This window comes from Sturnus vulgaris, chromosome 2, assembly GCF_052056855.1.
Source record: "Sturnus vulgaris isolate bStuVul1 chromosome 2, bStuVul1.hap1, whole genome shotgun sequence".
NCBI classification, from domain to species: Eukaryota; Metazoa; Chordata; class Aves; order Passeriformes; family Sturnidae; genus Sturnus; species Sturnus vulgaris.
The window spans coordinates 88,159,645-88,186,769 of NC_142244.1; the positions used below are offsets into that span (position 1 = coordinate 88,159,645).

The 27,125-nt window shown below is 40.9% G+C and overlaps 1 protein-coding gene across 15 annotated transcripts in view; it reads right to left on the reverse strand.

The window, feature by feature from the left end:
- Nucleotides 1-11,705, reverse strand: part of VWA3B (von Willebrand factor A domain containing 3B) — a 72,607-nt gene extending 60,902 nt beyond the window's left edge. For 5 of the 15 annotated variants that reach the window (XM_088159962.1, XM_088159963.1, XM_088159964.1 and 2 more), the window contains exons 1-6: nucleotides 11,602-11,651; nucleotides 9,068-9,153; nucleotides 7,191-7,409; nucleotides 5,530-5,624; nucleotides 2,940-3,190; nucleotides 555-714 (exon numbers count right to left, since the gene is read on the reverse strand). In XM_088159962.1, coding sequence (XP_088016088.1) covers nucleotides 555-714; nucleotides 2,940-3,190; nucleotides 5,530-5,624; nucleotides 7,191-7,409; nucleotides 9,068-9,107 — 765 coding nt within the window. In that variant the 5' untranslated portion in view covers nucleotides 9,108-9,153; nucleotides 11,602-11,651. The other 10 variants (XM_088159960.1, XM_088159961.1, XM_088159967.1 and 7 more) reach the window with 10 other exon arrangements.
- Between the last annotated feature and the right edge of the window lie 15,420 nt (nucleotides 11,706-27,125).

Genomic DNA, 27,125 nt, shown 5'->3' on the forward strand with positions numbered 1-27,125 from the left:
AATTGTAGGAATAACTGTACATGCTTTGTCTCTGTCATGGAAGAAAGTCTAGCTATCACCTGGCTAATGAAAAAGGATTTGCATAGCCCTACCATAAGCTAATATTTCCATAAATCTCTGTACTCACTATTTTGAATTTTAAATATAACTTTTCATGAGCAAGTTGGATACATAACAAAATAAAAATGGTTTCCCTGTCTTCAATAATTTCAATACTTGAAATTTCCCCATAAACTTGAAGTCCAGAAAAACTTATATGGCAAAGAAAGTGAAAGAAAAGATGTTTTCTTTTTCCCTTAATGACTGAATGCTATTTATTCTGGGTACTCTAGGAGAGAAAATAAACAAGTTTCTGCATTCAAAATACTGTACATTTACATAAAATGACAATCATTAAGCAGAGTATGCAGCTACACTTGAGGGGAAAAAAAATCCTTTCTAAATGCTGTCATTAATATTTATCTTTGCAACACTGAAGAGGGAAAATCACACCAGCCAGCCTAGCTGAATACTCTTGCATTTACTTGGGCTTCTGAAAAGATGTATGAGCTTACCGCTTCATCACCCATGGCTTCCAGCAGTGCTTCAGCAGAGCTGGTATGGCTGACAGCTGTCATATGGTCCAGCTTCCAGAGCCATGTAACTGCAGACTTTACAGTATGCTCAGACACAGGAGTGCACTTCTGTTGCCACTTCGTAAGATCCTGAGCAGCCCTGAAAATGAGATCAACTATAAATCAGAAACAGTGAGAATCATGCTGGCAGAACAAGAGTGGAGCTCTGCTATTGTTACAGTTCTTTTATATTCTTAAATAAGAATTACAATATACCACAGATACTAAATCTAGACTTGCATTAAAGGAAGCAGAGAAAAAATGAATCCATTAGAAAAATACTGTAATTTTATAAGGTCTTTTCTGAGACAACTGTTTCCAAAGTAGGGTCAGAAGAAATAAAGTATTTTAAAAATAAATTCTGATTCAGAAGTCTCCTTATCATAAAAACTCAATCAGGTTTTTAAAATATGTGCATGAAAAAGAAAAGTGTCTTCCACAGGTCTCATTCCACTATCTCCATGATCCTTGTGTCAGAGCAGTTTAACTGACACTTTTTGGTAGTACAGCTGATCTTTAGCTAGCCATCAAAAATAAAATTTGTGATGCTAGAGACTTTTTGGTATTTTAATTGACAAAAGAACATAGTCTTAATGGAAGAACAGAAGTACAAAGCCAATGAGCACTTTTGCCTGTGTACTTGTACATAGAAAGGAACTATAAAACCAACTGGTTCTTATATCTGTGACATTTCCATCAAGAACAATTTTGAAGAGTTTCCTGCAAATCTAAAAGAGAAATATATTTCCCAAGATTCTTTTAAAGTAGTAATTTATATGCTAGATTGTATTTTGTTTCCTGTCTTGCAAAAACAACAAACTGATTAACATAAGTATTGTTTCAATTTTAACTTGCTTTTTCAGTTAATTTCTAAAGAAAAAGTTCTCTGTTCTCAAAATTTATGGAAGTTATCTGCTTTGGGAAATGTTTTCTTTGGAAAATATCTACTATTGCAACAGGTTGCCCTGAGAAGCTGTGTATTCCCCATCCCTGGAGTGTTCAAGGTTAGGCTGGATGGGGCTTTGAACAACCTGGTCTAGTGGAAGGTGTCCCTGCCTATGGCAGGGGGCTTGGAACTGGACGGTCTATAATGTCCCTTCCAACCCAAATAATTCTGTGATTTTATTACTTTCCTTTCCAAATCTCAGTAGTACCACAACCTAGAGAATTAAGATAGGGCACCTGAATCAAATCTGTAAAAGAACGCCTGGATAAAATAACATTAAGAATCACCATGTAATTGCAAGTTAACATTGTGGAAACCATTTTAAAATTATACAACCTAATTTGTGCATCATTTTTTTCCACTCATCTATCCAAACCCAAGCCTTACGCATTCAAATTCTCATGTATGTATGAGAATTTTTGCAGATAGGTAAAATTTGAATAGCTGCTTCTATTCTTCTAACTAAAAGCAAATTAATTTATTCCTCTTAGAGAACAAGCGCTTGGAAATCTTTTGTTATGGAAATCTACTATTGTTTCCTAGTGCTGCTACTGAGTTCTGTGACCATGGAAATCTATAGAAATACAAATGGCTATGCCTGTGCCTATGGCACTTGGGGGAGTGCACATTTAGCTGCAAGGCAGAAATCTGTAATGTCTAAAGACACAAGAATGCAATAGGTGGTCAGATGGAACCTCACTGTTTCACTAATATTGCAACGTCTGAAGGGCATAACTGCTGTTGCAAATCCTTCTGATTTTGTAGAAGACATCTGTTGGTATTTGGGTTCTGTTACCCTTTATCTGTTCTTCAGGGTAACAGTGGCCTTCTGTCAAACGGAAGTGGCACGTTCAGCATGACTACGGGTGAGAATTGGTGGGAAATCTACAGATATCAGCATTACATGAACCATGACAATTTCCAGTACAGAAAGCGCCTTATCCAAACACGTACAAGATGCAACTCCTTTTTATTCTCAAGCAATGGGCTCACATGGACTTCTTTGTCCAGCCTGGAGAGACCAGACTGTGGCCTTTCAGTACTTGAAGAGACTTAGAAGAAAAATGGGGAGAGTCTTTTTAGTAGGGCCTGCAGCAATACAACAAGGGGTGATGGTTTTAAACTAAAAGAACCTATATTCAGACTAGACAAAAGAAAAAATTTTTTTACAATGAGGGCGCTGAAACACATGAGCAGATTCCCCAGAAAGGTGGGAGATGCCTCACCCGTGGAAACATTCAAGGTCAGGCTGGATGTGGCTTTGAGCAACTTAGTGTAGTGGAAGGTTCTCTGCCCATTTGCAGGCGTGCTGGACCAGATCACCTTTAAAAGTGCCTTCCAACCCAAACCATTCGATGATTCTGATTCTGTCTGCTTACCGAATGAGGTTGAATCTGGAAATTTGTATCACCTGTTCCACAAGTACCATAGAAAGTGCATCTCGACATAGATCAAATTCAGTTGGAGCTGCTGTGCCAAAATCCAACACAATGACAATGCACTGTTCTTGAATCACTCCAAATATCTGCCGGCTCTCACTGGTTAACCATTCCATTCGCTGCTTATAAAGCTCAATAGCTCCAATTAGACAATCCACAAAATGAAGAATCAGTTCTTTTTTGGCTGTCAGCTTTATTCAAATAAGGGAGAGAAGGAAATTGAATATCAAAACAAATAATAAAAATGCAGCCCCAAGCTTAGCACAGCTGCATAGCTAGTTTGTAAGTGTCAGATATGCCAGCTAAGGTAGCAGTGAAAACAACCAATTTTCCCTCCACTGTTTCAAGAGCAAATACTTGACAAATGCATCTAAGCTATAAAGAAAAGGCACTGCATTTTGTCCTAATTGCTTTTCATAATCTTTTTTATGTGAGCATGGGACAGTGCCAGTGGGTTGTCTGACTTGTCTATCTCAAAACTGGAGCAATTAGAATGAGCTGAACACAGGCTAGGATGTAGAAAGGGCTTCAGAGCAGATGGGTGAACAAACAAGGACACAGAAACTTTGTACCTTCTCAGACTAGAACTATGGCTTTAAAAAAAAAATTTACAGCAATACAAGGCAGCATACGGTTTGGTTCTACAGCACTTCAATTTCCACCTTGTCTTTAGCATTTGAAAGGAAAATGTAAAATGTTTCTTGTTTGTACTATTATTTCACTAACAATGCCTAGCATTACAGATTAACTGTTTGTGGGTAGGTGCTTAGGCAAATTTAGTTCAGATAACTGCAATCAATAATTAAAACTTTCCATATCTTGTCAGTAAAGTAAAATCTAGATGCAGTATTAAAATTAAAACCAGCACATCCTCCCTATGAATAAATGTATACACATTCATCATGACCGGTAGGTGTAAAAATCCACCAGATTCCCCCAATATCTCTGGCCCATGTGAGCTGATTTACTGGTTGCCTTCAACCTCTAACATCCTCTCCAAGACTAACTACGAAACCTTGGAAATATAAATAACAAGAACATTTAAACAAGAACATTTCTCAGGGAGAAGATATTTTGTGTGTCAGTCTGCACACTTCTCCCTCTCATTTGTATTTTTCTGTGTTCTTTAATATCAGCTTGGGCCCTGTAATGTACCTCCCACATACAGAGTCTCAGGCAGTCTGCCAAAGGAATGTCGGCCTGGGAAGGAGCACTTAGAAATCCAGTTTCCTCCTATGACAGTCATATTCATAAAAATGAGTTTATTGCACTACACCAACCAAACTCCATCTTAAAATAAAGCACTTTTCTTAGAATACTCCCTTCACGTGTAGTAAGAAAGTGTAAATTTCCATTTCTCTGAGGGCCAGAAAACTTCTGACTGTGCAGCCTAATTTTTTTCATTCAGCTCATACCCATTTATTTTTGACCTAGCATGCCTTTTAGCAGAGAAAACTACAGCTTCTCCCTATCCCTGTAATTTGCCTTTCTGGAGCATTCAAGGGCAATAATACTACTCTTCTTCTGTCTTCTTTCAGGCTTACATTTCAGCATCAACCAAGCCCTCTTACAAGATCATCACTCAACTGCACTTCATCCTACCAGCCCTTCTCAGTACCTGCTCTGGTTTGAACAGCTTCGTCCAAGCCTGTAGTAACTGTATACAATATGGTATTCAATATCCTAAAGGACATCTAACTAGATTTTTTATAGTAGCAAAAATGCCTTTTCTGCTGCTCACAACGTGTCCTAAGATTAAAAGACATTTATGTAGATATTTCATTTTGAATTAATGGGAATAAAATGAGGGGGAAAGCCTCCCTGAAATGGTTCTTTGCCCATTTTTAAGCTTTGCACCATCAGAAGTGACTCCAGTCATCAGAAAAAATGACAAGCCATTTGCTTTTGTAAAATCCTTTATAAATTAACTCTCTCCCTTCCACACTCACATGCACATCTCTTCAATCTGAATCCGGTCCTCTTAACAATGGGGCTGCCAGCAGCTGTTGCTAAGACATTCCTTAGAACATGAGCCTGGGCAGAGATCCAGCTAGCTGTCTTTACAGAATAGGCTGAGCCTTTTGTGACCTGCTGGCACTAAGCAAAGCACTGCTTTGCATTGGCAACGACAGCGCATTATGTCTTCTTATTTCAGCGTCCCCATTTGTTTTATTGATTACAATTTTATTTTTTTTAACTGGTTCTGAGCATCTTCTCTTTAACGGTTCCCTCTTTCAAGACAGGGTAGATGTTGCTTAGAAACTGCAATCTTGTCTGGAAAAGATTTACTGCAATGCTGCACCAAGGCAAGAGACTAAGACTTAGAAAGGAAAAAAGATATCTAGCTTTTCTACCACTGATAGTTAGCATTAACAGTTGACAAAACAGAAGGAAAAAATATCGAAAGATGAAAGTTCTCACAAAGAATATAAGTATTTTATGCCATAGGAAGGATTTTAGTCTCATCATTCTGCTACAGTGATAATAACTTCTAAGCGCATAGGGAAGTTAGCACGTCAGCCACACTTACATTATACACGCTGCCATCTTGTGCTCTCTCGTATTGAGGAAACAGACCATCTGCATATTGAGAAGCCACAGGTTTCCCCAAGGTGGTCACATAATCTACATAAAATTTACAAAAGATCAAGTTGCTAATCTTTGGGACTACTTCAAACAGGTATTTTTCAGGTTGATGTGTATGTCATACATGTGCAGGCACATGTATCAATATTGAGTTATTGACACTAAGAAACTCGAGAGAAATTCTAATTCAGTTTTTGTTTTATTTTCTGTTTTTATTTTATTTTGTTTTGGTTTGTTTTTATTTTATTATGTATGATGGAGCCCTGAGGCTCTCAGCCTCTGGCTGCATCTCCTGTTGTCCTTGGCTGCATTTCCTGGCTGGACCCTAAACCTGGTTAATTACCTCACCCTGCTGCAGGATCCTGTTTAGTGAGGGCACTGCCTAGGCTGCAGTCCCTTTTGGGTAGTGGTTTCCTCCCATAGAGTCGCTCTGCTTTTGCTGCTTCCTCCCAGTTTAGTCAGAAGTGAGGAAAAATCCCACATCTAATTACTTATAGGCCAAAAAGCTACATGGGACTTTAATTATTGTGAGGTTTGGGCAACCTCACAACAGGACTTGCAAATATTTGTCTGTCAAACCAAATACAAAATCTGGTACAGATAATGCTGTTCTCTTACACAACTCAATGGGTGCAGAAGTGAGTGCATCTAAGGAAAAGGCTGCACTATGCACTTTCAGTAGCTAGAATCTTCTCCAGGATCTCCATTGATAGGAAAACATTAGGGGTGGGAAGACTTAACGTCATAAAGTAGCTATCTGTACACCATGCTGCCCTTCCAAGCTAGTACATTCTGCTCCTAACCCTGCTTAACAGCTTCTTCTTCATCTGCAGCATACATAATATCAGGAATTGCACTGGTGATCTTTGAATGCCCCATGGACACAAGCCAGCCAAAACCTTAAATTATGCAACTTAGAACTATTGCAATACATTACAATTCCTACTTCTCAGGCAGCAAGCTGTTAAAAGAAAAGAATATATTACCATGCTCTGCAAAGCACCATTATGGCAGTGGTTAATAATTATTAGCAAACTCTTCCCCTCCAGCTGTCAGATAACTGCATTGAAACATTTTTTTTATAGTCTGCCTTTGCATGAAAAGCAGACTGAATTTTAATTAAATTTAACTTTTTCCTTAAAGCTGGATACCTGGAAATAATACGCTATTCCCAATCACATTCACTAACCCTCATGATCAATAGTAGATCACAGATTATGGCATGGCATACATTTGCCATGTGAAAGGAGACACAGATCTTATTGTGTGTTATTTGCAAGAAAAAGATTAAGAGTCTCAGCTATTTCCCAGCTACAGCTATACTGGTGAGGATGTGAAGTGCAGCCTAGGGTAAAGAAACAGTACAGCTGAGTAAGGAAAGCCATTCTCAGACCCTAAGTCCTTCTCATATCAAAAGGAGAAGGAGTTTCTCAGTTCTCTGAACTGGCAATGTCAGCAACTGTGGATACAGCTTCCCTTTCTGCCATTATCATAAGAGACAATGTGGAAATCTCCACGGTGTACATTGGGGTGCAGAATGAGTGTGACCCTCCAGACTATTCAAAGTTAGGGGATTTATTATCCTATTTTTGATTTGTCTTATACCTTTCCTGTGCTGGAATCCAATCTGGGACAAAATCTGGGACAGGGATAATTTGTTTCTTTTGAGACCATAACGCTGAAGCCATTTAGAAGATGAAACAAGGGATTGTACATCTGTTCTCCACTGACCAACCACCAGTCTCCTTTTCTCTCTTGATTTCTTCTTGTGGACCTTGTGGGAATCTTCAGGATCTTGTCTGTGCTTTGAATCAAAGGCATCTACTGTAAAGAGAAATGAGGGAAACACTACATTTATATTTCAACCAAACAATTTCAAAACGAAATGAGATTAATTTATTGTTTCTTTACCTGCATTCCTTCCTTTCTTTACCTGTATTCCATGGTGCTGTATATATGCATAGCTCACCTCTTGTTTTCTTTATTTTATACTGAATAAGGTCCTTAATCTGGAAAGCTGCTCTCAGTCCTACACATCCACTTGCTGTTACATCTATTCATCCGTATACATTCACCTTCAATTTATTAAAGAAAATGTCTCTCGTATGCTGAAATTCAAGCCCTGAAATATAAGTCCGGTTTGCTAAATGGCACTTCTTCCAACTCCTAAGACATCTCTCCTAAGTCTTGGAAATCAGAACACATAATAGGCATTCAAAGATTGTCAGACCATCACTACACACACATTAGAAGCAGTATGCAATAAACAAGTATTTCCTAAAACTTATATGTTGAACTCCTACCATAAGCAATAGTACTGTCCCCAGAAGAACCTGATTTTATTGCAAGGCTGGTGAAATTCCCTCCGGTCACATCACTTGCCTCAAGTTTAAATGATGATTCTGTCAGTTTCTGCTCTGGGCTGTGATGGATCATGTGCATGCACAAGAAATCATGGACATGAAGATCCAGGTTCCTTTTAAGTTCCACAGGACATGGAATACACCTGACCATGGCAGTATGGTTTGCTAGGCTAGCTCCACTTGCACTTGGCAGCAGCAGCAGCTCAGACTCCAGAGTGCTGAGGCAGAAATGGAAGCAACGACAACAATAATGCCTCTGTTCCTGAGCACAGAGGTTCTAGGAGGACTTTGGTATTTCCTGTTCATTCCCAAAATACTCTGCATGAGCTAAGCTGGCTCTAGTTGATTAAATACCCTTGCTGTATCCAAGTTTACTTTCTGTGGACTTTGGAAATTTCTGTACATTTTCCCCAGTACCAACATCATCTGCTGCGTCCCAGTCCTCCATTGCCCATATACCGTAAACTACTCGTAAATGTACTGCATGTATCAAACTGGCCCAAAATACAAAGGAAGGTACTTCTGTCTCTAATGCCTCCAAAATAACCTTCAGTCTAGTATGGAATATGATCGGAACTCCCTGATAAATTCAAGTATTATAACAACCAACCTGGTTCCAAAGGTTCATTAGATAGAGAGTTCCGCAGTTAACACTACATAAAGGAAATGAGACTCTTATCTTCAGAAATCATCTTTCAGTGACAGAGGGCTTCTATAAAGTGTAGACTGGCCTGGGTTCTTTCACAGTCATCAGTCCTACAAGCAGGATGCTGGGCTGGCATGCCTGTAAAGGCTGGCATTTTACCAGCTTTCCTTTGCTCTGTGCAGAAGCAGCAGTGACAGATGTTAACTCTAGAGAAAGGCAAGTGAACGTTTGCAGCTGCTCAAGCTTTGAATACAGTCAGGCATTGTTTATAGTCACTTGAACAGTCATTCTCAGTTTCCTTCCCCCAAATACATAAAGGCCAGCACAGCACCCCATATACAGCCCAGGTGAGAGTGGCACAGCTTCAGAATGGCTTGTACACAGCCAGCATGCACACCACAGTACTCCAAAGGAAACTGGAAGCTATCTAGGAGAACATGGAATCTATGCAAAAATAGTGATGAAATACTCACAGTCACTCCAGGCAAGTCTCTTAGATGGATTAGCAGTCATGATGGATCTCTTGACTGGCAGCTCCTCTTCACTTTATTCTGAAACCCTGAGGAACCATTGTTTTAAAAAAATTAAAATATTGCCATGCACAGGTCAATATGAACTGGAGACCAGCTCCACATGCCCAGACAATAATAAACTGCAGAGAGGTGAGATCGGATTTTCTGCAAGCAAAAAAATATTATAAAGTAACAACGATAGCTACTCCCCATCTTAAGAAAGGCTGAAGTCAGATCTGACAGGGATCTACAAGCTCAAAAGTGGGAAATTAGGAAATTGGTAATATTGTTTCCCTTCCTTCACTCCAAATTATTATTAAAAAGAGCCAGTATGCTAGAAAAATGAGCATGATGCTTTGGCATGCTGTTAACCAGCTGTATCATATTCTATTATTGCTTTGCAGTATATCTTACCTTCGCTATAATCCAATTTATGACTAAACCTGGGAGTATCTGAGATGCAACTTTATGCAGAGATTCATAACTTTGCCTATAAGACTACAAGATAAGTCACAAAGAAAAGGAATTATGTGTGTGAATGTGGTATAAGGCCCAAGTGCATCTAAGACACAGCAGATAAACAGAAGACAAAATGTCAGACAAAGTAAGGTAGCATACAGTGGGTGAGTGTATTGCTTTGAGACATTGATGCTTTGTTTTTTCTTTTAATAATAAGTAAGATGGATGAATGAGGGATGTTTACGAATCACTAGCAGGCCAGCTGTTAGCCATTGTCATCAAGCAGTTTTTCCCACTGTAAAAGCAAAAAAAGGATAAAATATTTAACCCAAAGACTTGGCCTTCTCCCTCTTTCTTCACTGCAGAATGGAACATGCTATTTTTTCCTCTTATAGGTTTAAACACCCATATGGAAACATATAAACCATTCCAGTCTTTGTCCTGTTCACGAAGAAAGACATGAACAGTGTGAAGGGCAGGGAGGACTTATAAAAAGCAGGACTCTGTTCTGTACCCTAACACCTTGGGTGCTGTGCAGCACAACCCCTGACTAGTCTTGGCATCAGGGCATTAAAAGGAAGCCCTTGCCACAGGGGAGCTGTGGCAGAAAATGCCTATAGTGAAAGGCCACAGCAAGCCACAAGGCTTGTGCCATTTTTCTCTCAGAATGCAGAAAAAGTCTCATGGTAATAGCTAAGACACATTTCAGTCAGCAGCGTGCATTAGAGAATGAATCCCCGGTGATGTCTCTTTTTCCAGATGCCCAGAGGTATGGCAACAAATTTTCTCTTGCCTTAGCCTCCAGCACCACCCCTAGTTGCTTGAACAACACCTGGACATGAAATGCTAGCTCTGTATGAAAAGGAGCATTTGAAAGCAGATGAAGCATCTTCCAATGGAAACGGTGAGTTCTACATCAGGCCTTGGAAACAGTGAGCTCAAAACCAATGATAGCTGGGATAACTTTCAGCCCAAGATCTGAATCAAAACAGGTTATTTTCAAAAGGTGAACCAGAGTTCATCTGGGCACTTCTACTCTTTTGGTCTGGCCAGTGCAAAAAAACTGCTAAAGCCATAACCCAGCACTGGCTCGGAGTGTGTAACATGTGCAGGTGGCACTGCTGCTGAGGCCACTCCACTGGGCTGCCCCTGACAGGCAGGAATGCCTCGGGAAAGCCCACACACCTTACAGCCCAAGAAGCTGCCCCACAGCACCTGAAGTGCTGAACCCCAGTTAAAGGGAGTGCAGAGGGCTGAGGCTGGTGGCTGCCCACTGAAGAAATTGAATCATGGAATCATGGAATGGGTCAGGTCAGAAGAGACCACAGTGGGTCATCCGGTCCAATCTCTGCTCAAGCGGGGTTACCCTAGAGCACACAGCACAGGATTGTGTCCAGGATGTTCTTTAATATCTCCAGGGAGGGAGACTACATAACCTTTCTGGACGATCTGTTCCAGTGCTCGGTCACCCCCACAGTAAGGAAGTTATTTCTCTTATTCAGGTGGAATTTCCCGTGCATCAGTTTCTGCCCCTTGCCTCCATCCTGAGGATTGGCACCACTGAGAACAGCCTGGCTCCCTCCTCTTGGCACACATCCCCTCCGCCCTCCTCCCTTTATATATTTACACACTTATGGGAACCCTTCTCAAACGTGGAAGAGGTGTCACAGCAAAACCACAGCGGAGCCTGAGGAAGAGGAGAAGAGCGAGACAAGGGCCAGGGCGAGTCCCGGCCATGGCTTTCCCCGGCGCTGCGCCCTCGCAGCGGCCACCTGAGGCCGCGTCCCCGTATACACTGCATGGCAACGGGCAGAGATGGGAAGCCAGGGCCTCCGGGGTGAAGGACCTCGGCTGGCGGCACATCCCTGCGCCAGCGCCGGGCCCGCCTGCCTCTGCCCTGCGGCGGGACCGCGGCCGCCGCCTGCGCCGCCTCCTCTCCTCCCCCAGAGCGGTGGCGCCCGCCCGGCCGCCCTGCGCCTTCACCTGCCTGCAGCCGCGGCGCCACCGCCTCCCTCCCGGCCGCCCTGAGCCCTCACCTGCCTGCAGCCGAGGCGCCACCGCCGCCCGCCCTGCACCCTGCGCCCTCACCTGCCTGCAGCCGCGGCCACCCCGCCGCCCGCCCTCCCACTGTGAGCCTGGAGACCGAGACCGCGCGGTTGCTACGGCACGGCCCGGCCTCACCCCGCGCAGCGAGCGGCATGAGGGACGGCGCGAGGGCCGAGCTGCCCGAGGCCCAGCGGGACGGGCATGGCACGGCACAGGCACAGGCACAGGCACGGGCACGGGCACGGGCACGGGCACGGCACAGGCACAGGCACAGGCACAGGCACGGGCACGGGCACGGGCACGGCACAGGCACAGGCACAGGCACGGGTGGCTCCGGGGCCGCTGTCCCTGACCGTGCCGCTGTCCTTGCCCCTGCCACCGCCCCCACCCTGCCCCTTCCCCCGCCACTGTTGCCGCGGAGAGACCGATGCGCAATAAATTCGATGCGCAATAAATTCATCCTCAACAGGCGCCGGCACAACGCAGTACATTCATTCCCTGGGGAGCCAGAAATACACGGGCCAACTTGGAGAGTTACAGAAATCTATATATAGAGGATTCGAGCCTTCTGGTCTCGTTAATTCTTAATTTAGGCTAAGCCGTTGACAATATTTATAACAAGAGCAGCCACGCATGTCCTTTATTTAAGTCAGACGAGCAGTATTACACTGGCTGGGGAGTTGCTGTGCTCAGACAATCATAAAATGAGTCAGATTGGAAGGAACCACAGTGGGTCATCTGGTCCAACCTCCTCAAGCAGAGTCAGCACATTGCACAGGATTGTGTCCGGATGGTTCTTGAATATCTCCAGGGATGGAGACTCCACAACCCTTCTGGACAATCTGTTCCAGTGCTTGGTCACCCTCACAGTAAAGAAGTTCTTCCTCATATTCAGATAGAACTTCCTGCGCATCATTTTCTGCCCCTTGCCTCGTGTCCTGGTGATTGGCACCACTGAGAAGAGCCTGGCTTCCTCCTCTTGGCATCCCCCCTTTAGATAATTATATGCACTAATGAGGTCCCTCTTCAGTGATCTCTTTTCAAGGCTGAACAGGCCCAGCTCCTTCTCTCTTCTCCTGGAGAAGCCAAAATAAAAACTATTCTAGTGCAATAAAATATACAAAAATATGTGCACCATAAACCTGAACTTGGTATTTAAAAGCTCATGTTGATGTAAAATAACCAGAAGCCCAGGTCTTTATTTGCAGTATTTGGTCTGTAAATGTTTGTAAGGTGAGAGACAGATAGGGCTGAGATTTGCGCTTTACCTGATTTGCTCTGGTTTACTGTGCAATCACAGAGTAATAAAAGATCTGTCACTTTATAGGATCAATGAATCAGTTTTATCTCCATGTTGATGTTCAGATGGAAACACGCACCCACAGGCCATCCTGCAGCACGCCAAAGCATTGGCTTCAACTCTCCAGGATTGATAAACAGTGACAGGCAAGAGAAGTTCCTTATAAGGCGTGTGGTTGGGATGGGCACATGACTTTCTGGAGCTCCAGTTTCTCATACAGTTGGAACCAAGAGTTTAAAGACTAGCCTAGGCATGGCAAATGATTCAAGCTTGCACAACTCTTCCCCTGAGGTATACAAAAGGCATTTATTTCTCAGGCATGAAACAGTTTCCCATCATATCATTAAAAATAGTAGGTACTGAATGTTCTCAGGATCCTTTCAGACACCATGACTGCCATAGCACAAGCTTCTGTACAGACCCATATTTTTGGGGAAAGGCTTAAGAAGTTTCTCTTGAAAGTAAGTGTAATGGATTTTTCAGTGGGTGCCCAAAAATCAAACTAGTCAATCTCTTGGTTTGTTATGCTGTTTCCAGTGAAAATTTTTAACCAACACTCAATATGTCTCACTCAGGTAATTTTTTATGCACTATACAGAAAAGCTCCATCCATTGTCATGCATAAATGTCTGTAAATGTAGTAACTACAAAGTTTTTTTTAAAGCTATTATATGTGCTGAAACTTTCTCTGCTTAGAGTGTGCCAGAAACCTTCACTGGAGGCTTGGCTGTGCTAAACAAAATATGTTGCAAGAAAACATTTCTTAAAATGCTTTGAACTTCAGGGCTTATAGAACTGCCTGACAAGCCCAGGGGCAAAGGCTGACAAATGCAAAGCTACTTCCGGCTCCCACGGGCTTTGTAATCAACTGGCTGTTGTCTCTTAGGTAAAATTCTTAGGAAAATAAAATGCTCTCTGCACATCCCATAAACATTGTCCATGTGGAATCCCTGCCTTGGCAATTGTCACCTCTACAACTTGTGAAATGAGGAATGTACTCTACAGACGATGCCCGCTGAATAAGGCAATGCTGAATAGCAAAGGAGGTAGGGGATCCAAGTGACTTGGAAGTGGGAATTGACTCCTTGTCAATTGGGATGATAAAATTAAATCTGGAGCCATTCTGTCATCTGACCTTTAGGCTGAATGACAAAGCGATTTTGACGGGTGGAAACATGTTATTATGTCATCGTAACATGCATCCTGAGATTGCATAAGCAAGCATGACTTCATTCTGACTCAAGTACTTCACCTATCAGTAAATATATTTGATCAGTTTTTCATATAGATAAAAACAGAATTCTCAGCATTTTCCCTCAGCATTGGTGCTTAGAATAGTATACTGTTGGCTTTTCAACCAAAATAAAGACGTAATCCACGCTTCTTTTGTCTTTCATCTAAAAAAGCCCCAACTCTTTAACATAATCTTATTTCTTTTAGATAACTAAAACCACATTTAACATAATTTCTTTATCCATGCAAAGCAGTGTATATGGTGCATCTAATCTAACTGCTTATGTATTAAGAAGGAGATTTTCTCTCATGGATCAGTAGGCAAGGATATTCATGGCACTGATGCTTATGGCTATGATAGTACAAAGAATGAAGCTTCACCAGGAAGTTTAATGCTGTCACACATCCTTCCCCAGTGTCATGCTTCCTGTTGACTCCCTTTCAAATAGAAACAGGAATCAGTTGCAAGGGGTAAGGAAAAGAACAAAAACAAGCCGGTCTGAACCTGGGTTAATGCTGTCCTTACACACTGTGATTGTCTTAAAAAAAACCTAAAAACAGTCAATCAGCACAGAATATATAAAGCATAAAAATATCATCAAATAAGTAAAATGCTCCTTTCAAGTATATCTTGTTCTCACCCTTCAAGAACCTCCTAAAAACTTTCTAAAAAAAATTATTCGGAGTATCTAAAAGCCAGAGGTAAATCAGTTAGCCATAGAAGAGCTGCCCCTGCTATCAGCAGCAGTATACTGGTATCAGTGTGGGATTTCACCTGTTCCTGCCTAGAAGTCAAGCAATCAAGGCAGGACAGAGCATTGGGTAGAAGAGCTGGACAGAGCAGGCTCAATCCCATCTATACATTGGAACATTTACCTGAAGAGAAGCACTTTAAGTTTCTAAACATCCCTTAAAATTGGTCCTTCAGTTTTTAAGGTAAGTCCTTAAGTTTTGCATATCAGAACTGTGCAGCCTACAGCTTGGGACTGACTTATAGTCCATGGGTACTTTAGTTTATCTGTTGTGAACTTAGAAGTAATCACTCTTTTGCGTGAGGACTTTTTAGGGAGGAAGCATGAAATGAAAGAAACAGACACAGTGTCCTGAGGATGAAGGGAGGCAAACTGGGATAAACTAAAATTTTAGGGAGGAAAGAGAGAGATAGGAAGGGAGCTAAGAATAAAGTGACTGATGTGCAGCAGCAGGGAGAAGCAAGAATTCCAGATGTAGAAGTGGGATCCACATTAAAGACTTGATAGGAAAATGGAGGAGGGCTGGACTGTCATGGTGGAAGTGATGTGTATAGAGAGGTTTTTACCTCTTGCCCGAAAATCTCCATAGCAAATAGGATGCACTGAATAAACAGTCCCATACTGTAGGAGCATTGAACTGGAGAAGGAAGGCATAGAAGTAGAAAGCTAGTATCAGTGCACAAAGGTCTAACGAACTATAATGGCTGTAGGACTAAACTGTTAGTCATGGAGTGATAGTGAAAAGCTGGGCATCACTTGTGAATATCTAGTGCCCATGTTTAAAGATCTAGTGTCAGGCTTTGAGGAAAGAGAGTCGTGTTTCCAACAGAAGCCAGCAACTGGTTGTCCTCACCAGCCCACCCATGTTTTTGAGTTGTGCATGTCTCCTCTACTTAGTCATACACTGCTGCCTCCTGAATCTGCCTGTGCAGTCTTGAAAGAAGCACAGTTGCTGAATATGCATATACCATTCTTCAGCTTTTATTTTTGTTTCTTCTTTTTACTTTTCTTTGGATCTGTACTTAACTAGAAGTGTTTCCAAACTGAATTTTTTCCATCCCTGTCTTCCAGTCACCACATGTAATATGGCTAGGTGTTAATGGAGGTGACCTTGTCACTGAAGAAGCAATGCTACTTGGAACAGTGCATAACAGATCAGTCAAAATTAAAATTAAAAATAATAAAAATTATCGCAGGGCTCCATGACCTTTGTTTTTAAGACAGGCACTGCAAATCAAGGTTCGCCACTCCCTGGTATCCACATGGTGTTTGTGTCTTCTGGAATGGAGGACGAAAGATGCAAATACTGCTGATTCTTTATTGCCTTGGGGTGATATTGCCTTACCTAGATCACATGAATTTCTTTCCAAGTAGCCTGCTTGCACAAGCTCAAAAGCATGCTAGCAGGCACTCTGCCAGTACTGGAGATACTGTACTGAAAGAAGAATGAGGCATAAGCTGCCTGGGAAAGCTTCTTGTCTTCCTCAGCAAATAAAGAAGAGGCTCTCACAGCTCTTGTTCTTCCCCAAGTCCATTGTCAGTGATGTTCTTCTTCCTGTTTTTGGAAGTCACTCTTATTTACAAGCTTGTCTTTGACCTGAGGTTTCTTTTTAAGAAGACTGGAAAGAACTGATTTCTTGTTCCAATGGGGAATTGTCTCATTATTTGCCATGACATTTTCCTGTCTTCCCATCACAGGATGATTCTAGTTAACATGCATAAAAAGTCCCTGCCTACTTCTACTAACATTAGCCTGCTAATATCCTTTGGTCTGTGAACCCCCAGGACAGGGCATTGAAGCCTTTTATCAAGAAATTAGTAATACCCGTATAGGTAAAGAGGCTGGGAAGCACAGAGAGCACAAGTGGGAAAATAAGGTCGTTGGGTTTTTGTCCACGCTAGTATAACATGCCAATGAAAGAGACTAAGGTAGCCATTAATAACTCTAGTTTAGAAAACAGAACAAAATTCTTAAATGTGAGGAAAGCAAGGATCTGGATGAGACTTAAAGCTAGAGTATTGGTGGGACACAAGCAGCATGAAAGATAGAGGTTAATACAAAAGGGAACAGACTGACCAAGAAGGTCCTGCCTATTCTTCTATTCTTAGGAGTAGGGATGTTAAGTGCAAGGTAGAAATGAAAGAGCATAATGAGGCATAAATGGAGAGACGAGGAGGAGTGAGAAAATGAATGAATGAATGAATGCATGCATGAGTAGATTAATTTGCACTGGAGTGGAAATTTTCAATGGAGTGTTTGAAATAAGAGCATGTAAAAACCCTTACTAAAATTTGCTTTGGGTTGAGACACTCATTTTGCACCATCGTAAAAACACTGAATGTGGAGAGACGTTTGGGGCACAGCTGTTGACAGTTTATACTAGAGATGCTTCATTTGGTACCAGAAGAGTTCAAAATCTAACAAATATTCTGCCAACACATTTAAAAGCCAGTAAATATCTTAGCAAGCTGAATACACTAGGATAAGCCAAAGCTAAAAGTTCATTCTTTCAAGGCAAGATGGAGAACGAACAATTTCCTCTAGTAAGGGAAGGGTTGCCTTACTAGGGAGCAACAGTGATAAAATTGTGCAGTGGTTTGTGCAAACCAACAGATTGACTGGTTTTCAAAAACTACAAAGTCTTTCTGGCAGCATCATGTGTGAAAGGGTAGAGAGAGGTCATGTGTAACAAAGTTATCAAGATATCTCAGAGTCTATGAGATTCCAGCCAGGTTGGAGACAATTTTTTGATAGTATCTAAAGGCTGTATTTAACTCAAAGGACATTGATTTATAATGATACAGCCTTTATGAAAGTCAGGTGGTTTTATTTATAAATATCTAGAGCCACATTGCACTCACTGTACTCTACCTGTGCTGTGACCCCACTATTCATGCTCAAGTCATCAATGAATGCATGAAGAATTCTGCCATCGTGTTTTATTTTCTTAAGTGTGTGCCAGGGTGTTACATACATTTCTATCTGCCTTTTATAGAGAAATATGTATTGACTAGAAATCCTTGTTACAGTGACTAAGCCTATGAGATTAGGAAATGTTTGGAATGACAGAAAAAAAGACCAGTAATTGTTAAAAACAAATTTTAATAAGAAATCGCACATATTTTATAGCAGATAACAGAGTATCTTCACTGCAACAGCAAATCAAAGTGGTTATGTTAAGATTTCTAATCAAGCCTAGACAAGAAATACTGTAATATTGTTGTACTACTGCCAAAACTACAGAGAGCAAAGACGGGGTAAGAGAAACACCAGCTGATGAAAATAAGGGCAAGAGCCAAAGCGATGGCTGCTGCAGGGGGACACAGTGTGATGGTGAGCAACAGGAAGGCACATATGGAAATAAGCACAACAAGAGGGGGGAATCAAAGGAATGGGAGCTGACCCAAAATATCCCACTACCATTCTGCAAGATATATAATGTTATGTAACAATAAATTCAACATTTTAATATACAAATAAAAACCGTATACCAGTAAGCTACTCCAATATAGACCGGGTTGGATATTTTACTGTGGACAACTGTAAACCCAGTTTTTTCAATTTTAGGTAAAGTTGATATGGACTCATCTGCTTGTCAGCCGTTAAATATACAGCAAAGGACACTGCATCAGCTTGAAAAATTATTTAAGCTAAATAGTGTTACTTTCTTTCATGCAGAGTATAGCACCATGGTGTTATCAAAAGGGATAACTGGAGGTGAGAATTGCAGGTGGCATATTGCTGATCACTTAAGCCTTGAACAAAGGGTTTGCCTCATACGATTACAGTCACCTATGAAATGGGTGATTAATCAGAGCCAGTCACCTGCCCTCCTTGGCAAGTCAGTGGAGAGAGATGAGTTAGCCCTCTCCCCACACCCATGCGTGCTCTGGCTGCCCAGGCTGAGTGCCAGCTTGCACCTCTGCGAACGAAGGAGGGCTTGTAGCTCTCCAGTGTTGGAAATGGTGGGAATGATGGGCAGGTGTGGTCCCACCAGTGGGCTCTGATTTGTGCAAGGGGGACAGGCAGACACCCCTTGCTGTGTCTTGGTGAGAGGAGCCTGCTTTCAGAGGCAGTGGTCTGTGCTGCAGCAGCAGAGAGCTCGGCTGCTCACGGCGCTCCCACCACCCCCATCCGCACCAACCCTCCATAGGGCAGCAGGGAAGATGGGACGAGACTGGGTAAGGGCCTAAAAGCTCTGCCAAACACCAGCTCCTGGGAGCTATGTCCCAAAAGGAACTCTCAAAGATGCTGCCTAAATCTTAAGCTGAGATTGCAAGGCTTGCTGATAAAAGGGGTTCGAAAAGATTAGTTTCCGTTTATAAATGTAGCATTAACCCAACAATCACTGGGAGATTTACAAATATGGATCCTGAAAGCAATATTTATACCCAGCCACTGTGTTTATACTGAGACCTGGGTTTTTAACAATAAAATAATTACCTTCATTCATGTTAAGGATTGTTGGGCCAAAAGCAATATATCATAGATGACAGTTATTTACCTAGCAGGATATATGCTGGACAGTTATTTCAGTTAGAAAAAGTTGGTGCATAATTTCCAAAATGTAAGATATAAAAAGATTGATTTTGTCCCATTGGCAGATAACTGGACTTTCACATAGTATGTTTTACATTAGATTCAACAGGAGGCATTAAACCTATTAATGCTGTATTTTAAAGCATTTTACTGTCTTTTAACAACATAAAATAGATTTGGTGTTAATAAAATCCTGCACAACATTTTGATAATACAGGAAAGAAATATATTAAACAATTAAGACATGTTTTTCACCTTTTAGTTTTCATGTATTTCCTTACTACATTTGTGATGGGCTGTTACTCAGCATACTCTTAGGCAGGACTTTGTTTTTAAATAACTTCAGCTCTTTCCTCACTCTAAAGGATTTTAAAATATTTGACTATCATTGAGCTCATTCAGAAGAGATCAGTAACCTCAGTGCATTGTAATTACGGTCTAAGCACAATTAAGATAATAATTCTCATGTTTCAATATTTTTTTAAAGTATAGTTTCATAAATATTCTACAGAGTTATGAAATAATTAATGGATAACAACTTTCATGAAGTACTTGCTGACATTTTAATCCCAAGGTGTCACTACAGGCAGGACCTGCCTCTCAGAGATAGTGCAATTCAGACACTGCCCAAGTGATTTATAACTTGGCCCTGGTTCCTCCTGCTGGATTGTCACAGGATGTCCATGAAAAGGACAGTGACATGCATCATTCTATAGTAACCATCAAAGAAGCTGTGTTTAGAGATCTGCACTATGTCCGCCAGGTAAGGATTTTCAATGCACATGGGTTTAGAATAAGGAAAGAGCCAGAGAACAGATTCAGGAGGGAGTGTTTCATTATCATAAGGAAAGGGCAATTTGCAAAGGCTTTGAAAGGCAATAGCATGCCTTTAATAGCATCAAGACAAAAAAAATTAAAAAAATAAAAAAGAGATTGATTACATCATGATTGAAGAACCTGCCGACTAGGCTTTTTGTTTTAATCAGTGCCTTTTATTTCTTTTCATCCTGGCTGCCAGCTTCATTCCACAGAGCAGGAGCCAGGATGTCTGCTCACAGCTGCCTTGCTGCGTGGCTGGCAGGAGGTGCTGATACTGAGCTGAAATTGCAACCTGCCTTTGGGAAGCAGATGCATGGATGTAATTGTACCAATCGTGGACTTTTGCCCCTCCCACTTTTCCCATCAGTTCCATCTGCAGTACTTTTATTGTAAATGAAATAGTATTATGTCACATGAATTTTAATTTTCCATGATATCCCCCACAGTTGGTGTGTGTCTTTATAACTCAGGGACATTTTACAGATGACTCACGTAATAGTCAAAGTTATTAATTTATTACAAACTTGCCTGCAATCCCAATTTTTACAGTGTTTCTACATTGCTCACAGACTTAAAATCTGGAGCCACTCATATTGCTTATTAGTTGAGCAAAGTAATTGGAAGTATTAGTGTAACTATTGTTTTATAGGGCCCCAGGCCATGGCATTATGTGCTGGAGATTCAGTGGAGCCTCTTGTCCCATCTGGGTGGCTCAGAGCTTCCAAGGCAGCCTTTGTCTGAGCCAGGAAGTTCCTTTCTTCATGAGCAGTCCCACTGGTGGTGATGGAGACTCAGAAAGACATCCATGCCACATGAGTCACAACACCAGAATGTGCCCCTTAGGTGCTAATTAAAGTCCACTTCACACACAGGAATATACTTCCAATTATCATAGCAGCCTTGGAATGCATTGTGGGATGTGGAGAAGAGCAGAAGCTATGGCAAATAAAAAAGTAATTGGAGTGTTTAAATGACAAGGCCCTCGTGATTAGTCTGTGTCGTATGAATTATCCCACAATGACTCTGCTCCAGGTTCCAAAACAGATGCTCATGTGAAGGTTCTTCCAGGACTTCCAAGTCCTGGCTTCTCAACAGTCCAAAAATCTGAGGAAATCAGGCTTTTTCAGTTTCCTTCTCTTCAGCTTCCCAAATCACTGCATGGTAAATAGTCAAAACTATTGGCTGTTCAAAGAACATGAGGGAAAATTTGTAAAGGACAAATATGTCATTCAGAATGTTGTCCTAGAGGACAACAAAAAAATCCAAAATCTAACTTCCATGGGCAACCTCAAGTTTATTTTTTTGTTTTGAAATTACTTCATATTTTGGAATTTCACTTGGAATAGAGATTTAAAGGGTCTGCCAATTCAAGCCTCTGTTGTGATTCAGCTGTTACTCATCCATAAAATGAATAACTTTATGGCCTGTTTCTTAATTCTTAGAAGTTTATCATCAATTTATCATTATCCTTCTTCATAATTTCTCAAATACTATCCAAAGCATTATTCAGAAGGGAAATAAGGAGACAGCCTATCTGAAAGACTATGCGGAACCCCAGGATATTTATTTACAGAGAGATACTGGGACTTCTTTAATTCTACTTTTTCTATTCTTAGTACTTAAGAAAGTACTGTAACAAGCCCTTTAACCACTTTGCACCTAAAAGCTGTGAATCCCATACAAAAAATCCACCTCAATAAGAAAATCTGTGCCATCAAGTGGTCCCCAGTGTGCCCAGGACACTTACAAGAAATAATCATATCAGACTCTATTTCCTACAGGTATTTCATTGCCTTTCAGATGCACTTAAATTCTGTCTGTCTTGAAGTGATCTTGCAATGAATATTTATGTAAAGCTGTGTGTCCACACTTTGTGGTCTGTGTCAGCAAAATAAAGGGTCTAAATGCCAAAGAAGGCTTTGAATTTAGCCATAAAAGTGAGCACAAATACACTCTAAGATGTAGATAACTAGCAAAAGGGTGTTGGCCCTTACAGTTCCTATTCTTTTTGTGAAATCATTTACTTTGACAAGTATTTAAATAAGCATATGGTGACAGGTACACCCAACTGTTGAGTACATTTCTTTTTCTGGTATTGTCACAGTGTCACAATGGTAAGGATAAAAAATACTCTTGCTCCAAAAGCAAACAAAGAGATCTTTAGTAAGCTGCTACAGAAAGTCCTGCTCTCCCTCTTTTGACTTCTTGGTAGTGTCCTCTCAGGGGCTCCATCAGTCTTCCCCTTTCAGGTCTTCCCAGAGCAGTCTCAAGCAACAGAACAACTCTCACTGCTGTAACAACCTCTGTTCCACCTTTGGACACAAACTATAAGCAAGCAGCACCAAAATGTTGCCAAAAAGTATCCGGTTTTGAAAAATATTACCAGCATCCTGGAAATCAGAATCCAGGATGAGCCAGTCTTTAGCTTTGATTTAACATGTTGAACTGAAGGGTCATAACTGATGGGTAGAATGAGGATCCATGAGCAAGATAAAAATGTATTTCGCCTCCTCTGTGCTTGGATGGATCTGCACATGTAGCAAGAAAAATAGAATTATTTTTCAATGCTCCAACAAAATCTCCTCTTTCAGTTATTTGGTTTATCTTGTCCTGTGATTTCTATCACTCTGAAGAAATTCATACTTGGAACTTACTTGGAAATTCATACTTCTGTATCATCAGAATTTTTGGGAAAGGAAGAGATTGATAAAATTGGTGAGAGATTAAAGAAATGTTAAGATGCTCACATCTGAGAATGAAGAACTATTACAAAAACACAATGTATATTATCTATTCCTGAAAACCTGCACAGCTGATGACTGCTGAAAGACATGAGAAAATATAAGCAGAGCGACCATCAGCATCCCCATGACACAGAATGTCAGCGAGAGGTATTAAGAGTCTGCTTTGAGGCAAGGCATTGTGTTTGAAAGATCATTCCTGGTTTAGTTTTGAGAGGGGAAGCCAGGACTACAGCCCATTTAATTATATTGTGCTGAGCAATTGTGTCCTTTTTATTCTTTGTAGTGTCCTCTACCACAGGAGTTTCATGAATGGAAGGCTGCAGGAATTGCATTCATTTTTGAAACTGGCTGCTGAGAGACAGTGATAATGAGGGCTAATAGGAACTGCTGGAGAAATGGCTAAGATGTAGCAATTTAATAGATTTTATATAAAAAAAATAGCATGGCACTTTAGAGCTCCAGCTCTTGGCAATTAGTGAAAGTGCGAGGTGATTATAGCTCTGTTACAGCAGAGCTCTTCCTCTCTCAGTAGTCCCAGGTTACCATTCAGTGCTTTCACATACCTGCAGTACTGCACCAATTACCATCCTTTGCTAGGAAATCCCTTTCATTTGCATTGAATTAGGTCATTGTCCAGCTGCTTTTCCCACAAGCACAGGAAAAGGCATAGATGCTTAGAAAAAGAGAGGGAGGAAGACACTTCCTATTTCCCAAAGAAGCAGAGGCGGGTCCATAAAACATATGAAAAATGACACTAAGTGTAAAACAATTCTGCCCTTCTGTTTTCTTATTGCCACTGATCAGAGCTGTTGCCCAAAAGAAAAACCTGCTCAATATAACCACAGAATGGAAGACAACAAAATATATACAGCTGCATATTAACAATGAGAGGCAGAGCAAATTAAACCGTAATTTTAAAGCACAGCATAGCCTCACAAAGGTGACTTCCTCAAAAGAGTGGCTATGGTGGAGGCTGTTTGCATCCTCTGCCATGGGCTTGCAGAAGACATATCTGCCTTCTGTTGAAGCCCTGGCTATTGGGGTGGTGTCAGAAACAGGAGCAGAGGGGCTCCCAAATAACACTTAGCTTCTAATCTTGCCAAAGTGCTTTAGAAACGTGAGGCTGCTCTTGTGGCAGCATGAGGAGAGAGGTGTTATCTTCCACCCAAAGTCAAATGACTTCGGCTGCTGCACACGTGGAGTCACCAGAGTAGAATCAAGGAGTGAATACAGAAAGGTTTTTTTAATCTTTCTCTATTGAAACCATCCCTAACTTCAGAACTCATTTCTTTCCTCAAAAACTGAAAGGCAACATTCACCATGAATGCCAGCCAATGCCTTAAGTAGCTCAGTCCCTTCAATCTGTCACTGAGGAATACCTAGCCTTTAAGGATTATTTTACTTCTAGTCAGGGCTTGTTGCCTACTATGGCTTCAACCAGGCTTTCCTTCTCAGTCTATGAAATTGGATTCATATTACTATGAAACTGGCAGTGGCACAAAGTACTTTTACAAATCAGAAAAAACCCTTTTCCAGCTATTTTTGCCAAATAGGGAGGAAACACGAGCAGCAGCAAAATGTCTGCTTATGTAATCTCAGCCTCCTTGGGGCTGGGTGTTAATATAATTAGTTTAAAATATTTAATTAACGTTTATAAGAACCTCTCACAGGTTTGTAGTGCTCTGTGTTGCACTTGAGTTGCCCTTGGTAGCTCAGACTCTGAGAGAACAGCACCATAACTGTTTGGGAGAGAAGGGACGGACAAATGTGAAAAAACCCTCTGTGTATCACAGTTTCTTATGCTTTAATATCAGCTCCTGTTTTACAGCTACCTCGCTGAAACTGTTCAGCAGCAGCTGTTTTCTTACAGGCACCACAGCAGAAAAGAGACCTTAAAACATATTACAAATAGATGACATGGCCTCAGGGAGCTTCTTCCACACATAGGAGGATGCTATGGAGGAAGGTGTTATGGAGGGAAAGGGGATGATAAGGTATGATCATAGATTTCACATATGAAAGGGCTGTGAGAAGTGTAACCTATTGACATCTAATCTTAATCCTCCTGACAGGTTGGTAAGATATAAAAATTTGTTGATTTTCAGTTCATTTTAGAGTTGATGAGGCCTTCTTCACACAAGCCGTTGCACTTGCTTGAATTAATGCATTTCCCAGCCCAGTAGCAGTAGCTGAAGCAGAAAATATTTCTTGGAAAGGTCTTTAATTTGGGTTTTGAAGTTACCTGTGAAGGAAAAGCACCTCTGACAACTTGTCCAGGTGTTATTTTCCTTCCCAGATTAAAAGATCTGTCAGAATGACACTGGGAAGCTTGTGTTCTTTTTTAAACTTGTAACATTGCGTCCTCCTTCTTGCTTATTACTTTCATGGCATTTTCTAAAACGTTACATCTCTCTCTGCACATTCTCAGCCTGTGAAGACCTATGCAAACTACACAACTGTCATAAATGACAGGAGTGCAGCTGAAGTCAGGAGCAATAACGTCAGGCTCTGCATGCAGAGTCCCATTTTTAAATTTTTGTTTTGTTGAGAGGGGAGAGGGTTTCCTGTGAGTATAATAAAGTTGTGGTTGGCTGCTCGCTGCAAATAATTTCTTATTCAAATTTTACCTAAGACTGTACTTACAGTTCTCTTATAGCTCTGAATGAAGAAAATGAAGTCAGCCACACAGGGAAAACAGTTCATTATTTTAAAAAATACATATATATTTAACGTGTGTCTGTGAATGTGTCTGTGTGTATGTGATAAGTCATCTTCATGTTAGAAAGCATGAAATCACTTTTTCCAGAGAAACAGAAATATGAAAATAATGTACCAACTGGAACACAGCTCTTACTCATTTAAGCCAGAATCTATAGGAACCTGAGGGAACCTCCCTGTAGCCATCTGTATGTGCTGGGCCAGGCTGGGGTTTCTGAGCAGCAGCTACCAAGAACCTCAACTCTAATCCTGCTCCCAAACCACAGGACAGCAAAGTTTTTGTCCTATAGTACAGCAAGGAAATGCTCATCCCAAAACCTCACTATGCAACTCAAGAAATAGTGGAAAACAATACTCTAAAATAATGCTTAATTTCATCATTGAATCTTTCTGATAAATGCAAGGATGATTCAGTCATTCATTATTTACTCCAAAAGTGGTTTAAAATGTGCCCACCACTGAAACAAAAACAAAGCTGTTAAGCTAATATCAGTAATATGCAATCCAGTAATTTCTTTCAGGTCTGAAAATACATGTGCTGCAGACAAAAAAACTTATTATAATTGCTAATTAGCTCAGTATACTTAACTGATGGGTTCTGCAGCATCCTTAGAAGTTAAATTCTGTAATTGAAAATCATAAATTAAATTAAATTAATAAACATATTTTATTCTTAATCCCATTATACATGTACTGTATTTTAAGCATGAGGGAACCTGAAATTCACAGTAGATGTCTAATGAATAATCAGATCTGGAAGATACAATTTGTCATAGCCACAGAATTAGCTTGGTAAAAACCAAGCCAGACAAGTTAATTAAATAAGTCTGAATATATTGGATAGTATGAGTATTTGCCAGCATCTGTGTTGGGTTTTTTGCTTTACACCTTATTTTGACACATAGAAAAAAAAAAAAGAAACAAGCAAGAAAGTCTACAGCTTATGGAACTACAAATCTTGACCAAAAATAACCCTTAAATATTTAATATCTAGTGGATGAAATTCTTCACACTTTTTACACAAAATATCCTTCTCAGAAAATTCAGCCAATATTTAAAAGAGTATTTCCATAAATGGCTTGACCTTACAACCCTTTAACCTGATGAGTCATTCCAGATCATGCTAAAGCTTACTCATGAGGAAGAATGTAATTTTTGGATCCTTAGCATCTGACCTCACAAAGCATGATGCAAACTATCACCACAAGTGAGAAAACTGCAGGCAGTATCAGGCTGCTGGGATCTCTTGCTGGAAGAGATGGAGTTTTGTGCTCCCTCCTGGGTAGCTCCTGCTCTCTACTGACTACCACCTCTATCCACATGAAAAACAGCTGGAGTGGATCAAATGCTTGCAAGATCCAGCCATAAGTCTTCTGACTCCTAAAGGACCTAGTCTGGCAACAGGCTG